The sequence below is a fragment of the Tinamus guttatus genome, unplaced genomic scaffold (assembly GCF_059628265.1).
Source record: "Tinamus guttatus ecotype Peru unplaced genomic scaffold, ASM5962826v1 Tinamus_guttatus_pri_ptg000090l, whole genome shotgun sequence".
In the NCBI taxonomy this organism is placed as follows: Eukaryota; Metazoa; Chordata; class Aves; order Tinamiformes; family Tinamidae; genus Tinamus; species Tinamus guttatus.
Window position 1 is genome coordinate 1620050 of NW_028288624.1, and position 17771 is coordinate 1637820.

The window sequence follows — 17771 nt, forward strand, 5'->3', positions numbered from 1 at the left end:
AGGGCAGACTGAGCCCATGAAAAAGAACATTAATTCCAGCAGGGGAAGGACTAATTTCTCTCTCATGGAGGTGAAAAGAGAACTGTTAGACTTGACCTGCCTGCAAAACGTGGGTAACAAGGTCAGTGCTGGAGAATGCATAAAAACTGCGGCAAAAGTCAAGTCTGCGCTGGCTGCCCAGGCTTTACACACCCAGCATGACTTTCTGAGGAAAGTTGCTAATAGAAAAAGTCTTTTTTTTTTTCTTTCAAGCATAAACAATACCTGTTCTCTTCAATTACACATAGACTGCATTTTCGCTGAAAAGACTGTAACATTTTTTCTATTACTTTGGCTTAACTTGGTGAAAGTTGAGACTTGTTATTTACACATTTGCAAATCTATAATCTCCTAATTCCCTCAGTGCATTATCTCCAGACAGTTTCTTAGTAATGTTTTTTATACAAGTCAACCTTAGGTTGACCTTTCAGTATGTATTTAAGAGAAAGATGGCAGTTTTCTGTAACTTTAAACAGAAGTAATTTGCAATTATCTCATGATGCTTTCAAGCACTTATACCAAGACCATGTTTTAATGCTCTTCTATGTCATATTGCTTCATTAAAAAAAAAAAAAGATTGTTGAAGGTTTTATGAGAGGCTTACTCAGTAATAAATGGTACTGGCAAAGAGACAAAGTCCATGTAAATAAGCCATACAATTTTTTACATAGTATTTAAAAAAAAAAAAGTGGAGAGCTAAAGATATGCTACAGTGTGTCTCACCTTTTTGGTTACAGGCAAAGCAAAAGAACATATCACTATAGGAAAGTCTATTCCTAGCCTGAACATATATATATACTTCTATATATATAAGATCTGCTCTCTTGTTATGATTTAGCTCAAATGACACATTATTCACGTGGACTGATGGAACTTTGTGTGTGCCCTTTATATCTAAAGATGTGCTTAATGGGCTTAACGGTTTGCAAACTTTGCAGAGCAGATTGATGGTCGGACCATGTGATGTGACACACTGCTCTTCTGGCAACACCTATGGAGGACGGGAGAAGCATCTGCCAGTATGTGGTTTGCTCCAGAACCAGACTGACTTGTCCATGCATAATCCAAATTAAGCTAATAGGTTCCATGTGGCTACACAATTCGATGTAGATTTATAAAATACACAGGAAAAAAAATAGTAAAAATGCACAAGCAGCTAAGTAAGAAAAAGAGGCAGTTGGAGCGAATGCAGACAGCTGGGATAAACTTTGGTCGACTTTCAGTCTTCAGGAGCTACAGAGCTCATACAGTCTGCAGCACTGAGCTCTTTTCCAAAGCAATAAAGTGAGAAAATTCTCAAAAGATCAAAGTGTATATACTCAGTAAAGCCCCTGCCTATAACATCAACACAGCACCTATGCCTAAAACATGTCTTTATAAAATGACTTTAACCTTTGTAGAGACTACTCCCTTTCCCACTTACTTCAATGCGCTCAAAAAAAAAAACAAAACAAAAAAAAACGAGACAGGGGCATTTCGGCTGATCTCTGCTCGAATGCTTTAACACGGGACTAGCCCTCGTGCAGCGCTCAGCTTGTTGATTTTATTTCTTCCAAGTTTTAAGGAAGCAGGAGGAGCTTTAAACTGGGAACACTTAGCCGCGGGCAAAGCCCGCATCGCGAGGGAGGACACGGACCACGGTTCAGAGCCGGAGTCCAGTGCCAGGTGGCGGCTCCGGTAACGGCCATTTCCTGCCCCCCACAGCGCCCGGGTCCTTCTCGTCTGGTTCAGCTCAGGGGGAGAGGGGAGGAGAAGGGGAGGCGCCATGTTCAACGGCCACGCCGTCGCCTAGCAACCGCACCCCGCTCTCCTCCGCCGTCGGCCCCGCGCCGCGGCACCGCCCGCAACCCGGAAGCAGAGCGAGCGCGGCACCGCCCCCGCGCGGCGGGACGAGGCCCGGTACCCGTCCCGGGCGGTCAGACGGGGCCGGGTCGGACCGGGCTGGAGAGGCTCGTGTCGCTGCCCCGCACTGGTGTCCCCTCCAGGCGCCTTCCCGCTGCCGCCGCCACGGCAGGCTACGGTCGCACCAAGCACCCCCCACGCGCCAGTCCCAGCCAGTGCCCGGCATGGAACAACTCGACCTCAGTCGCCGCGCACTGCGTCCCCGCCTGCCGCTTTAAGGCCCCTCCCGGGCCCCGCGGCAGCGGCGGACGGAGGAGGGGGCTGCTGAGCGGCGGCGGACGGAGCCAACGGGCGGCGGGGAGGGGGGCGGGCGCTGCGGGGGTGTCGGGTTCGGGCGAGGCGTGACCCAGCTGACGGGCGCTGTGCGGACTCGCCGAGGCGGGCGCGGAGCCGGGCAGCGGCGAGCAGCGCACGGCGGCGGCAGCGGGCGGCGCGGCGTCTCCCCGCCCTATCTCCTGTGAGCCTGGGGAACCTGCAGCTCCGAGCCGCCGCCAGCCACAGCACCATGTACGCCGGCAACAAGCGGAAAAAGCTCTGGCGGGAGGAGAAAGGTACCGCCGCCGCTTCCCCCCGCGCAGCGCCGCCGCGGCAAGTCCCGCGCCCCTCCGCGGGCGGCTCCGCGGCGGGACAGGCCGCGCCCCGACTGCTGCCTGCGCCTTAGTCGCCCTCTGCGCTCCGCGGCTCCGCGCTGCCCTTTCCCCGCCGTGTTGTCCCGGCCGTACGCCGCTCCCCGAGGCTCCCTTGTAGCGGGGCGAGGTGCCTCGCTGCTTCCCCAGCGCGCCCCGCGGTAACGGCCCTAACGGCTGCTGCGGGGCCGTTGTGGGGCGAGGGGTGGCGCTGCCTGAACTCCCCTTGCAAATTCCGCCGTTTTCCCTTTCTGCAGTTCATTCTCTTCCTAAAGGTCCTGAGTATTGGAGAGATAGCAAGGTGGTAACAGTCCGTGGGGAACTTATGCTGCGAAACTACAGTGGGAAAACTAACTCCTGTCATGTTTCAGATAGGAAGGGAGGTGAAATTGCTTTCGTTGGAAATGTACACATGTAACCAAAACGGACCCATGCTTTTTCTTTAAAGTGTGTGGTTTCTGCTGCTCATGGGGCAAAATGCGGCTCTCCCGCACTGTGCCCCAGGCACATGGATGGCACCGTGGGAGATGTACAGGCCATAGTCCACGTGCTGCCCTGGCGCCCAGAAAAAAAACTTTTCCCTTCTCCCGCTCCGCGCTAGTTTCACCTGGTTTTTACAACCTAACGCCAAACATGGAAGTTGACATCTCCAGGGCAATGTTTTATGCTGACCTTGTTGTTCTGGTCTGGTGTATTGACCAGCTGCGAAGCAAGGTGTTTATTACTGCAGTAATTCACCAGCGGAAATATGTTACTGACATCAACTAGAAGAAATAATTTTGAGAAAACTATCGTTGACTTAGTCTAGAACTCTTGCAAGTGATTGAGAGTTTCAGAGTTGTAAGGATAAAGAGAAAAACCTAAGGTATGACCTACTGTTTTTTTTTTCCTTTGCTTTCTTCCATCCCCTGAGATAGATACACTTGAAATCAAGAAGACAAAAGACCTACTCAAGAGAGAGCTCATCCACTTTGTGGCAGAAACAAAATGTGCAGCTCTAAAGAAAAATTTAAAAGCACAAGTAATTAGTAGACAGGCCACTTTCTGTCAAACACAAGTCTGAAAGTGAGTTATGTCACCTGTTGTTTTCTTCTAGAACCATCCAGCAAAGAGTTTTGCTGTAGTTCAGATGAGAGGGCCAACTTGAGCGTGTAGTTAAGTTTGGGTGTTCAGCAACAGAAAAGTTGCAGTTAACTCACCTTAACACGTTTATATATGTATAAATGTTTATATATACAATTAGCTGTCATTCTGGAAATTTTCAATGCTCTATGTTGTTACTTTCTAAAATACTGCCCTCACTTTCCTGAGGGCAGGTGGGAAAAGATTATGGCAAGTGCTGCGGAGTGTTTCCTTCCCTCCCCTTTGCTTCTTGCAGTTGTGCAGGCTGTTGCGCCTGGCTCGTGCTGACAAGTGTGGATTCATGGACTGGCCAGTTCAGTTGAGCCCTCAGTTAGGAAGGACTGAACTGCACACTGGAAAAACTCTGATGCAGGCAGCTCTTGTCATCTTCTTCATGTGCTGTGCGGATGGTCGTCTCCACCAGCACAGTAAAAGATGTCGCCTCTAGGTAAGGTAGCAGTAAAGAACTCGAATTGCAGATCTTGCCAGCACTGAGGTTTATTTCTGGGCAGTGAAGCACATCTCTGAGCACTAGTTAGCCAGAACTTGATACCTGCTTGCCTGGCGAGTGTGAACAGTGTTTGCTAGTCTTCTCCTCCAGTACCGGCTTTCCAGTCCTGCACTGGTGGGGTTTGCCCTGGGTCTTTGAAGTGAGGAAAACTTCCATATTCTCATTTGCATTGCTCTTCAGTCTGTAGCCTTCTGTGTCTGTTCTTAGTATTTTCTTTACTACCTGTCAAAACATTAGAGGCCCACGCTTTCTCCTCTCTTCCCAGTTTCTTTTTGAAAACAATGTTATAGGTCTGGCTTTGCCAATCCCAAGGGTTCTCAGCCTGTTTAAAACTAGCAGCACCTGCAAGCTCTGCTCATCCCAGGAAGCTCTAAGTATAGGAGTTGTTTTTAGCCTTTTGTATTGTAAAGATTTTTTTTTTCTTTAGAAAGAGAAGAAAAGAAGAGGTGCAGCTTGCTAAATACTCATTTCAAACCCACTGACAATAAGCATGCTTGCCTTAATTACTTTTGTGGTAATTAAAAAATGGTCCACATTAAGAAATGGTCCACATTGGATCTTGTTGGAGAACCGTTGAAACAGAATAAGGACAGAACTAGTGCTGGTTGCAGAGCACAAGAGAGGTTTGTTTGCAAACTTTGAAGGTGCTTCGTTAAACGCAGGAAACTACAGTTTTTGGAAGCATCTTCCAGGAGATTTGAGTGCAGCTAAAACCAAGATTAAAGTCTCACTGCTGACTTGCCAGATTCAAGTTTTATAAACCCTTCCTATAGAGAATAGCTTGTTTTCTCTGAAGGCAGGATGTTGACTCTGAGTTCGCTTCAGGAGACGGTAGTAAGGACTTTCTGTGCTGCACAGTCCTTGAGAGTTGATGAACACGTCTGCACCGGCACGATGTGCTGGTCTTCAGGTCTGTAATACCTCTTATGTGCATGCGAAATATCTTGTGTTTTGCATGCCTGAAGATCAAGCAGTGGAGCTAAGTGCATATCCATTATGCATAATAGCAGTAGTAGTAACAGTAATTCTGGTTTTGTTTTGTAAATATCTAATTAAGATACTAAGCCTGAATGAGGGTGGTGGTGGTGGTGTTGTTATCAAGTGGACGGGAATTCAAGAATATAAGTGGTTATTTTGGTATGGGAATCTGTTCAGGATTTGCCTTTGGTTGTTTGGGTAGACTGATTATAGTCTGTGGCATTAGAAAACTTCTTGTTTTTTTTTTTTTTTTTTTTTTTTTTTTTTTAAAAAGCCCCGTTTTGGGGGAGGAGGGAGAAGTTTAATTGGAGAGGCAGTTTCCATATGCCACTCATTCAATATTTCTTCAACTTGGTGTGAAAATACTGTTATTATTTCTGTCCACGTAGTCCTGAGCCTCAGAAGCCAAATATAGTGTTAGTCTAACTGTCTTTGCTGACAGCCCTGAAAATACTTTAATTGTCGAGTACTGATGATTAATGTGTAAAGAGAAACTGTTACTATGGTTCAGCTGTGGTGCAACTGCCGAAATGGGTACAGACACTTCACTGGTGCACGGGATGTGCTCTGCCGTATTTCCCTCCTTATGGAAGGAAACATCTTGTGCAAAGCTAATACTAAGCATGCAGAAAAATGCAGATTGTATTCCTCTGTGCATATTTGTCCTGCTTGGTGAGGTGGGGGAAGTAAATGTGGTTGTGGCTCTAATAAAACTAAGTAAATAGAGCAGGTTCTTAACCAGTGAACAGAGGTTAACTGAAGCTGGTGGAAGTAGCAGTTGTGGCTGGGTTTGTTTGCAGTGTTTGGTCACTGGTGTTTTTTTCCTTATCTTAGAACTTAGCTGATTTATAGCAAAGTCTGAAGAAGAGTGAAGTTGGCAGTAGCTGTCATAGTTGTACAAACTATGAGGTTTTACTTTTCATGGAATGTTTTAATATTAAAAGAAAGAATATGAAGTCATAGTGGCTGTTCTTCATATTCTTTGGGGGGGGGGAAAGGGGGCGGGAACCCAAGTATCGATATGTATTTTGGGGTAATAACTCTTAGTGTGTCATTAGCAAGAAAATCTTTAGCTTTAAAGCTTAACCTGTGCATTTTTTTAAGTGAGTCCTTTTTTACAGTTTTTCAGATGAATGATGTGAGGTTTGTGCTGACCTTTGTTTACTTTTTAAAAATGTGTTTGTCCAGTGTGTTGTTGTAGTGGATGTATTTAATACTCAGGGATTCTCATCAAACCAGAGTATGTCAGTAAAACTTCGATAGTTCTACTACTTACTCTTGTGTAAAATGCTTTAAAATGCTTCAGGTTTTTTTTATGAACACAGAACCTAAGTTATATATAGTTTCCAGGTATAAAAATACATTCCTTAAGTTTCATATTTAGTGAACCTTCTGTTACTTGTCTGATCCTTAAATTAAAGTGACGTGAAAGAGTTGTGCAGCAGTGGTGGAGGGGAGGAAGTTTGGACAGCCGAGAGAGCAGTGAAGAGGCATTTATTTTTGCTGAACTAGGATATCCAGAAATAGGTGCGTGCTGTTCTTCAGATATACTGTGTCTTCAGCTCCGATTACTTGTAGCTATTTGAATCAGGCATACTTATTTCTCTCAAGCAGGAACTATTTACATCAAGGACATTTGATTTGGTCACTATTTGGCCAATGTGCAAGAACATAAGCAAGCTTGCAAAACACTTTTTGTTTTTTTTTTTTTCCCCTCCCCCTTAAATAGAGCGTTTGCTGAAGATGACCTTGGAGGAGAGACGTAAAGAGTATTCAAGGCAGTATGTTCCATTGAAAGATATTCCAACATGGATGGAAGACATGAAAAGCAAGAATGAAAGTGATGGTAAGTGAAGTGGGGCATCTTTTAAAATGGAAACAATGCTGTTTTCTTAGCTGTGAATTATTTCTAAGAGACTTGAGACTTAGAAACCGTACTGCTAGTAATGACGTGAGTTTTATGTGGGTGTAGAAGTGCTTCAGGGAGGGGAGTAATTCTTAAAGCTCTACTGGTGCCACTAATTCCACGACTATCACCAAACAGTCTTTTAGTTTGTAAAATAGCAATTCTGTTCATCAGTTTTATTTGCAGGTACTATGACTGCCTAAAGAACATTGTCTTCAAAACTAAACTAGAACAACAATATGGAGAATCTGAGTGAAATAGTGTTCTTGTCCATCTCTGAAAAATAGAGAAAGTGTTCAAGCTGTGGTGCTTCATGCAAATCCAAGGAGAAGAGAAGAAAGAGGTTTAAAAGCCCTGTTGAAAATAACATTTCTTACGTTTGGTTCTTGGGCTGTGGAACATCAGCATGGCCTGGGTAACTCTACTTCTTAGTGTGTGTGCAGCATTAGTATTAGGGTGCCCATCACCTGTAGACATGTCCAAGTAGCTGGTGAGCAATGGATAAAAGTATCAATGACTTGCATTTTTTTTTTTTTTTTTTAAAAAGGGGGGGGGGTGGAAAAAAAGAGAGGAGAAAAAAAAAAGACTGTGTGGCTTAGGTAGTAATTCTGCCTGACAACAAGAACAAAAAAAAAAAAACACGCATTGTTGTTCTAATTCTCTTTCATTCACATAAATGTGGAAGAGGAGGAATTTTGATCTAGTCTCCTTCCGCTATTTCTTTTTCTTTTTCTATCTTGTTAATCTACTTGACCAAAGCTTGTTTTGGGAATGTTACTACCAGGGCTAAAGCGTCCACGGTTGCAGTCTTCCTTCTGCAGATATAGGACTAGTTCTTCAACATTTTTGTTATCATTAGAGATGAATGCAGGCCAGTAAGAACAGGTGTGTAGGGTCATCTTGTGACTCTGAGAGAACATGATCTTTCTGGTGAATATTTGCCACAATGAGATGTAGCCTGGAACTAATCAACTGTTTTTAATAAAATGGGAAGGCTGTAACAGATTTTCTTCAGTGCAGACTGGAGGAACTAACAGACTTGCCAGTACCAGTTTCATAGGCATGTAATGCTGTCATCTATTCCTAAAAGCATCTCATGTGATTTTTTTGAAGTGAAAATGTATGTGAGGTGATGCTGAGCTCTTCAGTGCTGTTTCAGAGAAACAGTTGTATCGCCGGTAGCTGTAGACCTTTACAGTAGATCTGTGCAATCTTGTACACCAAGAAAACAAAAGCTGCAAAAAAAGGTGGCTCATAAGATTACCTGGCTTTTCCAACTTTATTTAGGACATCTTTGATGCATAGAATATTCAGTCTGTCAGTTTGTCCTTTGTTTCCTAAAATGTGTCTTTCCAAGCACTCTAGAATCGTCTAACGTGCTAAACTTCACAGAACTGATTCTGCTTGGGCTGTTGAGTGTGACAAGGTGTGGATTTACATTGTGATTACAGTTATACCTCTCATAAACAAAATGTCAATGTCTAATATACAGGTACAGCATCATGCTGGTGGTGAATTTAACTTACTGCATTTTTTCTCTTAGAACTGAATAAGTACAAGGCCAAGTGCAAGGTTCTGCACCTGGGGAGAAATAACCCCAGACACCAGTACAGGCTGGGGACTGACCTTCTGGAGAGCAGCTCTGCAGAGAAAGACCTGGGTGTCATGGGTGAAGATAAGTTGACCATGAGGCAGCAGTGTGCCCTCGTGGCCAAGAAGGCCAATGGGATCCTGGGGTGCATTAAGAAGAGTGTCTCCAGCAGGTCGAGGGAGGTGATCCTGCCCCTCTACTCAGCCCTGCGTCTCTAGCAGGTCGAGGGAGGTGATCCTGCCCCTCTACTCAGCCCTGGTGAGGCCACATCTGGAGTATTGTGTCCAGGTCTGGGCTCCACAGTACAAGAGGGATGTGGAGCTGCTGGAGAGAGTCCAGCGCAGGGCCACAAGGATGATCAGGGGCCTGGAACATCTGCCCTATGAGGAGAGGCTGAGGGAGCTGGGCCTGTTCAGCCTGGAGAAGAGAAGGCTGAGAGGGGATCTAATCAGTGTATATAAATACCTCAAGGGAGGGAGTGCAGGGGATGGTGCTGGTCTCTTTTCAGTGGTGGCCACTGATAGGACTAGAGGAAATGGCCAGAAACTGAAGCACCAAAAGTTCCACAGGAACTTAAGGAAAAATTTCTTAACAGTGAGGGTGACAGAGCACTGGAACAGGCTGCCCGGAGAGGTTGTGGAGTCTCCTTCTCTGGAGCTCTTCCAAACCCGCTTGGATGCAGTCCTGCGCCACGTGCTCTAGGTGACCCTGCGTGTGCAGGGGGGTTGGACTAGATGACCTCTAGAGGTCCCTCCCAACCCTAAGCATTCTATGATTCTATGAATACACTGCAAAACGGCTGGAAGGCAGAAGCAGATATGAAGCACTCTTTTTTTTTTTTTTTTTTTTCTTTTCCTCTTCCTTCCCCCTCCTGAGTATAGTATATAATAAATAGCTTTAAGTATCAGAGAAATCACTACTTTTATATATTTAACTCAAAATGAACTCTGTGGAACAGTACATGCAGCATACTTAAAGCTTGTGAATTAATGTGATTGCATTTATATCAAACTTTGTTTCCCTTAAATACTGACTTCATTCTGAAGGTATCAAGCATTTAAAAAGTACTCTGAACAGAAATACTGAAAAATTCATGTTTAGGTCTACTTGCTAAAGAGAACTTTTGCTCCATATACTGGGACATATGGAGAGCAAGCAGTACAGTGTAAAGAAGACTGGAGAGAAAAAATAAAACCCTTATGATAAAGTCTTTGGTGGCTTGAAAATGCCATGTCCAAGTTCTGCTATTATCTTCTAGTGAAAGGCTACTTCTTTCAGTAACAAGCTTAACGGGGTATTAATACACTCGAAAAGCCAAGAAAGCAACTGCTAAGGAATGGGAGAAATTCTCTACCATTTGCTTTTTATGCTGTATATTGTGAATAAATGGCAGATTGATTAGCAGAATGTTCAGAAAGAGTGATGAGGCGAATTGAAGGAAGGAACTGAGAACAAATAAACTGAAATAGGTGATCAATCACCTACTACAAGCCAGAAGGTGTAGAAGAAGAAAGTATCCAGTGCCAATAGATATTCTAAGCTCACTGGGAATGAAAGATGTACAGTACTGTATAAATTTGGGATTTTTTTTCCTGACTAAAAGCAAGAAAAATTGGATGAACAGAAGTTGTGTGGTACCAGTTTATAAACATGAATGACAGTGGAGTGTGCTCTGGGTTTCCAGGTAGGCACACTTTTGCATTATCTGGAAGCTTAACAGATGAACATTAGAAGTTTGGGGGTGGAACTGCTGAAACTAAAATAGTTTAAAACTTCCATGTTTTAAACTGTGTGAAAGGAATGAATCTGACTTCCAGAGTCTACATATGCTTTACTGAGAAGTTTGGGGAATGTACCTTGTTTTGGGAAGAGCAGCATTTGCTCATCCCACCCATTAGCGTGAACTGATGATCAAAATTAGAATGTGAAGACTGCCAGTAAATTCTGATGTGTGCTGGCTTTGCCTTGTGCAGTAGGCTTTTGCAGGGCTGGAAATCTTTATAGTCAAAGGATGTATAGTACTCCTGGCCAGTCCAGCAAAAGTGTCTGCAAGTGATTGCAGTTTGAGAGCACCTCTGTATAGTTTTGTCTTGGTTTAATTTTCTGTGATGAAAACAAAAAGCAACAATTTTAGTGGGTCTCCTTAAATGCTGATGAGTCTTGATTATTCACAAGAAATTAAGTTGCTGTGTATTGTGGCTTGGAAATTAGCCAGTATTTCTGATGCTTTTTCACTGGAGGGAAGAGGGGCCAAATCAGGGCCTTATCAGCAGTCTGATCAGCTGTTCTGAACTGGCATGTGCATTTTTGACTTTCGGGTACATAGTTTTGCTAAGCTGGACAAGCGGCCCTCAGAGGTTGAGTATCGCAGTGTTGTTTGTTTTCATTCCCCTGCTGTTATTGACAAGTTGCTCTCCACTTCATGGAGGGAATGATGGGAAGGGAAACAACTTTTTGTTGTTGAGATAGTTCTGCAAGTGCAGAAGCCTCTTTTTGTTTGTTTGTTTTCGTCACAGTTAAGGAAATGTGTGCATTGAAAACTAAGAATGGCTCTGTCACACAGGCTGGATAGTTTGTATGTAATGTAATCCATCATTCTTCCAATTTCTCATCCTTCATGAATAGCAAAGCCAGATCAGCTGTTGTATTATGTGCATTGAAGTAGCGCTCCATCCTGGCAACTAATACATTTATTTTCTCAAGCGCTGGAATTTGAATACCTTTATTTCAGTGGTACTTACTAGAATAGCGCTTTGTGCTAGATGCTCATCCCAAACAGCAGTGTTGGTTTGTTTTTGTGATGTTCAGTGAATAAAAAGCCGCAATGTAGAGGAGAAACTAGTGTGTGTGGCTTTGTTTTGTTTTTTAAGTTTGCTTTTTTCGTGAATAAACAGTAACTCTTCAGTGGAAAACTTTGGGAGATTACTTAAGAAAAACTTTCAAGGACAAGTTTTCTTAAAACAGGATCTTGGAAATCGTTGTTGCTGAGTTTGTGCATCACGAGAAGAAAAATACTTCAAAAGAATGAGATCTATTATATAGTTTAACTCAGGTACCCAGCAGTCCTTCTGTATCCCAGTCTGGGAGATTCATTGGAGTGTTCATTTGTGTAGGAGCCAAGCCAAGAAAAAATGGTACTTTTGGGTGTTGAAGAGGTTTGCTAATTGTTAGAACTGCTTTTGATTAGATGATTAAAAGGAAGGCTATAATAACCCTTGAGGGGTGAGAGTAGTGTGTATGTCTTTATTTTTTTATGAAATGATGTTAAAAGTCTGTGTTCATGTGTTAAGTGCAGGTCTTGAAATATGTTTACATCTCTTGGCTGTCTCTGGATTTTCTTAATCTCATATATTTTTATAAAATGATATGATTAAAACAGTATTCAAATGAATCCATTTTAACACTGAAGGTTTTTGTGTGTAACAGTAAGGTTTGGGTTTAATAAAAATATTTTGGCACTTTCAATCTGCAGCTTTCTAAATAGCGAATTGATCCAAGATTATAGAGGTGTGTGTCTCTAAGTATCCTGGGGATACTTATCATTGCAAAGACATTGTATAGTAATACTGAGCTCCATTGGCCAGTGTTTCTTGATGATTAATCACCCACAGGTAATACTGGCTGTTTTGGAGCTGTTCCCTGAGACTCTGTTAACAGTGTAAGTAACTGCCTCTACTAAGGCACAGTACACAGCCACACACAACCAATAACCTGAAAGTGAGAAATCTCATGCAGTTTAAACCGCTGATTATCTTTAGTAGTTAATTAAAAACAACAACAACAACAACAACAAAAACACCACGAGTTCATTAAGATTTCTCAAAAGTTGCCTGAACATCTGTACGAGTTCTCCTTATAGCAGTAATAGCTGTGTAGATACAGCATGCTTGGAGATCACCCCTGTCCAACAGCTTGCATTTGTTGGCTTGGCTTTCCTTCTTCTAGTGGCTTGAACAACTGTCTGCAGAACAGACTTGGACTTGGATGACCAGGATGGAAGTAAGTGGAGGCATTTTAGCCCAGTGCGGTGCTTGCCTGCTGCATCTGTCGAAACAGAGTCGTGGTCTAGCTGCTGAAATTCATTGGCTAAGTCAGTAATTCAGGAGTTCTTCAGTTGAGTCTACATAAGAAATTGAAATTACTTAGACTCTACAGTTCAGGATATCTTGCTACTAGCTTAAATATGAATTCTGACTCTACTTAAACTCAGTGCTGTATTTGTTTTTGGCTTAATTTTTCTATGTTGGGTGGCCATTTTGTTACTCTTACTAAACATTTTATCATCAATCGTCTCTTTGCTCTAGTATGCCTAGGTTAGGTGCCTTTGTCGCTTAAATGCATGTGGGGAATATTGCTTATTAACTGCAGTTTATAACACCTGGTGGCTGGGGCATTGCACTAAAAGGCTAAGGGTTTTTTTGCAGGTTTCTATGAATCATATGAAGACTGTGATAAGAAGACACTTTAGATAATGATATGAAGTGACCTTCCTTTTATGGATATGGTTATGAGTCTGATTACTTCTGTGATTACTGAGAAGTAAATTATTTTTTGGTAGGGGTATAGGCGAGTATTACCGTTTATTTAGTGATATCCCTGATACATAAATGGACATACAATTCCAACAGTGAATGAACGTAGTGGAAAAAAGTTATAATGAACAAAAAGGAACCAATGTGTGTTCAAGTGACCTTGTAACTCCCAGATGGGCAGCATGCACTTAACCTTTATAGGATGAATTAGCTGTCTAAGAAGTGGTATTTGTATTGCTATTCTCTTTAAAGTGTTTTGGAAAAGAAGAAATCTTGCTTTCAGCAAGTGTGAGAGTCTATTATGAAAAAGCAGAAAAAAAATCTTTTATATAAATTAAAATCTCATAATCCAGTGTGGCTAATTTTCTCTAAGAAAATAAATCACTTCTTGTTGGTATAATTAAAAAGACTGTTTCTTTTAAAGCTAATATCGCTCCATTTCTTTAATGAGTTAAGGACTTTTACAAACTTAATGCTGTGTGGAGGTTGATACAGTTGTCATTTGTCATGGCCCTTCTGTGCGCCCCTGGAAGAAGCCTCTTCTCTCGTCATCTCCTTGAATGACAAGGATTAACTGTAAGAAAGGATGCTGTTCTCAACAGTAAATTAGTCCTGAAATTCTATAAGCTCTCAACATGCTCTGGAGAGTAATAGTAGGTGAAGATGCAAGGGGAAGCAAGTATGTATTTTTGCCAAAAATAATATACCTAAATGCTTAAGTGCTGGTTGCTTAGATTAGAGTCTTGACCAGATGAATAATTCTGAAACCACCCTGTCCAGTGAAATACACAATATAACTAAATATAACCAATCCTTTTCTGTAGTCACTGAGGACTGCGTTCTGCAATTGAGTTGAGCAGAGGTCCCTATGGAAGTGCCAGCCAGAGTCAGTCAGGCCAGGTGGTGCAACACTGTGTCAGCAGGTAGGCCGGCTCAGGTGGTGGAGAAACACAGCTTTATCAGCAGTGAGGCTGTGTGTGAGTCAGTATGTGCTGCTCCTCAAAAACTGCTGAAAAAGTGTAGGTTTTCTGAAGTTTCAACTAGAAATTTTTCAGTGACTGACTTAGCTAATATTCCAGACTACTAAAAGAAAAAAAATATGTATGTTTTGAGTGGGACAGTAACTTAAAAATGTGTGCAAAGACTTGCAGGTTGCACATATATCTTGGTTTCCAGTATTATGTGCTTATGTGTATGTTTGTTTTATTTTGTTTTGTTCTTCTCTGCAGATTTTTTCTCGTGTTTTAGTGTATGATGGATGATCTTCCTTCCCCCCACAGGGGGATTGCAAGATCAAGTTCCCAAATTAATTTACTGTTCTAAAATTTTTTTAAAAAGCAGTTCCAGTAAATCTGGCTTTGCTCAGTGCAATAGTTTGGCTAAAGCCATCTTCTGTGACTTGTGATAAATGTTGGCTTATGTCCTCAGCCTTTTGCAGAGAGGTGGGAGAGTAGAAGGCATGTATCTGATCAGCTCAAAACAGAGACCAAGCTGTTAAGCAGTGACAAGGGTACAACTTAAAACAACTTACTAGTCTTGACCTTGTGCCCTGTTGACCTACTACACTACTAGCTATAAAGCTTCAAGTAGCTTTATAGACAGAAGCAGCCTCTAGAGCAGCAGGAGTCTTTCTGTCTGGGGCTAGTGGCAGTTAGTGACCACCTCAGTTAAATCTCTCACCTGTAGTTCCCTGACTGTGGGAGGCTTGCATCAAGTCTGAAAGTACACCAGTATTTTTTTCCTTAGTGGTAGTTAAACTTGTTTGATAAGGTAGCATTGTCACTGCCATAGTTTAAGCTCCCTGTGCTCTTCGGGTAATGCTAACCAACTTTCATGCCTAACTGTGTTTACTTCATGCACAATTAAATACATGATTATATCTGCGTTTAAAAAACCAATCACTGGAAACCAAATAAGTTGGGCTTCACTTACTCGCTTCACTAGAGCCACACTGATCGCTCCACTAGAGCCAAGGGGAAACATAATACAGAAACATCTCTAATGAACTGGCTCTACCACGAGTAAGTTGTAGTACTCACTATGCAGAGTTGTATGTAGCTTCCCCTGTGAGGTGGTATCTAGATGATGTACAGTCAGAAAATAGAGTGGATACCAAATGCATTAGCCCTGTAGAAGTGCTATGTATGGTTTTGTTACATGCACAGAACGTTTCTTCGTGTGCTGTAGAGAAGGCTTGGAGAACAATCCAATTTAAATGTAAGTTTTAATGTTGCACAGTTTAAACTGTTGCAATTAATAATTTTGGGTATGGTTCCATTTTACTAAAATATTTCTTATATAAATGTAGGGGTAGAAACAACAATTTTGTGCACAAGAAAGGTACTGAAGCTTGTGGCTGGAGTGTGATGTGTTGACTTATGTTCATGAAAGTGTATGTTGTAAAGGCCTTTACCGAAGGTTCCAGCTATTTTAATGGTTAATACAGTGTAGAATGCACATCTGCCAAAAGCAGACTTTCCAGACGTGCACTGAAATAGCCAATACACTTATTTCTGAAAGTGGAAATAATTTGCTATATGCAACTTTACACTAATAGCATGTCTAGGAGTTCATCATCAAGCACTGAGTTAGAAAAGTCTATTTTATAGCTTACCAGGAAAAACGTGTCCACAAAGTTCAGTCCATCTATAATGCGGTTGATAAATGCAGAACTGTTATACATCTATTCTGCTGTAATTTATTTATTCGCTTTATCCTACCCCTTTTATCGTAAAGGCACATGTTTGTGGAATATATGGAATATATATCTCTCTGAGGTTACAGGTTACTTCTCATATTTATGTAGCAATTGAAAAAATTCCAGTTGAAGACCAACCTATGTCAGATCGATTTCTGTGTATTTAATGCCATCCAACTGCTTGAAAAAGGTGAATGGGATTTGGTTCTTACATACACATACTCTTTCTGTGTGTTGCCATACTCTCTTTCTGTGGGAATACTTAGTGAATCTCAATTAAACTGAATTCATACCCCAGAGTTTGTGAAGCTTCTAATGATAAGGTGTGACATAAGGCTCTATAGCTGTGAGATTTGGTGCTTGTGTGACTTTTTATTTTTCCTTTTTTCCCCCCCCCCCCTCCTTGTCAGGAGCTAGATCTTTCTCTGAACTGCTGAAGAGTGTGTACAGCATTTCATTTTTCAATGAAAAGGCTTAAGGAAAGCCAGTACTGAGGACATTTGTGAGTTTTGATAAAGTTCTGTTCAAACACTAAAGTCTTAATTCCGTAATCTGCTTTTAAGACTTAAGCCCTATTGTTTCTTAGGGTAGCAAATCAGATGTGCCCTCTCAAATTAAAAGGAGAGGGGAGCAGTGTAAGTGATATCCAAGCCCAAAGCCTTCATGCAGAGGGCTGTCTTCTCCACTTGTATTAAAAACTTTCCTATATATGCTCTGGTTATAGAAAACTTCTTAAAAGTTTTCCTCCTCATTTGGTTTGCTATTGCAGATTTTTCTCATACTCCTGAACAATAATCCCGTGAAATGTTTGCCTACAGTTTTGCAGAAGTTTCATAGTTTGCTGGTAGAAACTTTCTGTTTCCAAACTCTCTGCTCCTATGGAGGATTAAACCCCAAAATGCTGCATTGCTCAGCTATTGCAGCTGTTGCCAAAGCAGTAGTAGTGAATTTGAAAAGCAGAGAATGTAGAGTAAATGTAGAGTTGCTTAAACTAATGAATTTATGTGGTTGAATATTATGAACTTGCTCTAATTCTGCTTGATGCTACATGTGCTGTGCACACCTATAAAATGAGCTTGCAGTTCTTAGTAAAATAAGTACTGTTCAAGGTGCAACACCTGACAGCACATAAATAGGCATTTTTTTTTTTTTAGCCCATTTGTAAAACTGGATTAAAGAAGAATATTGAGTATAGTAGTGTAAGCTTTAGGTGAAGGTTTATAATTACTGCAAGAGCTGCTGAATTGTTTCGAGCATACCAAGAACTGTATTATAAATGCAAATGTATTACTGAGCCAAAAACCTTACAGTGGGTGTGATCTACTTGGTCTTTGAAAGACTCTGATGAAGTTGGGATCACTTGTAGTCTCTTCTAGCTTTAGAGAAAGTACCAATGTATTTCTCAGAGGTGATAAACAGAGTATAAAACACACACACGTTTCAGCTTTTGAAGTTGTGTTGTTAACTGCAAATTCTCTGTAGTAGAGAGATTATAAAGTAGGTAGTGAATCTGAGGTGATTCAGTGTAGCCCTTATCCCCAGGTGATAACATTACTTGAGTCCAGCTTGTGCTGACATTCTAGAAGGAAGATTTGTGTATCAAAATTCTCGGTATCCCTCAGAGTCAGGTACTGATAATCACACTTAGGCTATAACTTAGTAAATGTGGTATCCAGATGCAGTGGCATTTTTATTCCAATGTATAATGACGAAGCCTAAAGTCCTTCTGAAAGGTCACAAAAAAAGGGAGTGACTGAGTGCACTTTAAATCTGCACAGTGTAGCTCCTTCTGGATCACAGCTATAATAGCAACAATTCCTAATGACCCTAAATAGTGAAGTCTCAAGCCAGCAGAAGCAAGCAAAC

General features: G+C 41.9%; 1 protein-coding gene across 1 annotated transcript in view; it reads left to right on the forward strand.

The window, feature by feature from the left end:
• Positions 1-2268: 2268 nt before the first annotated feature.
• The window catches only part of MACROD2 (mono-ADP ribosylhydrolase 2), a 751315-nt gene continuing 735812 nt past the window's right edge, over positions 2269-17771 (forward strand). Inside the window, exons 1-2 of the mRNA XM_088520560.1 lie at positions 2269-2492; positions 6908-7024. Coding sequence (XP_088376686.1) covers positions 2447-2492; positions 6908-7024 — 163 coding nt within the window. The 5' untranslated portion in view covers positions 2269-2446. The remainder of the gene's footprint in view (positions 2493-6907; positions 7025-17771) is intronic.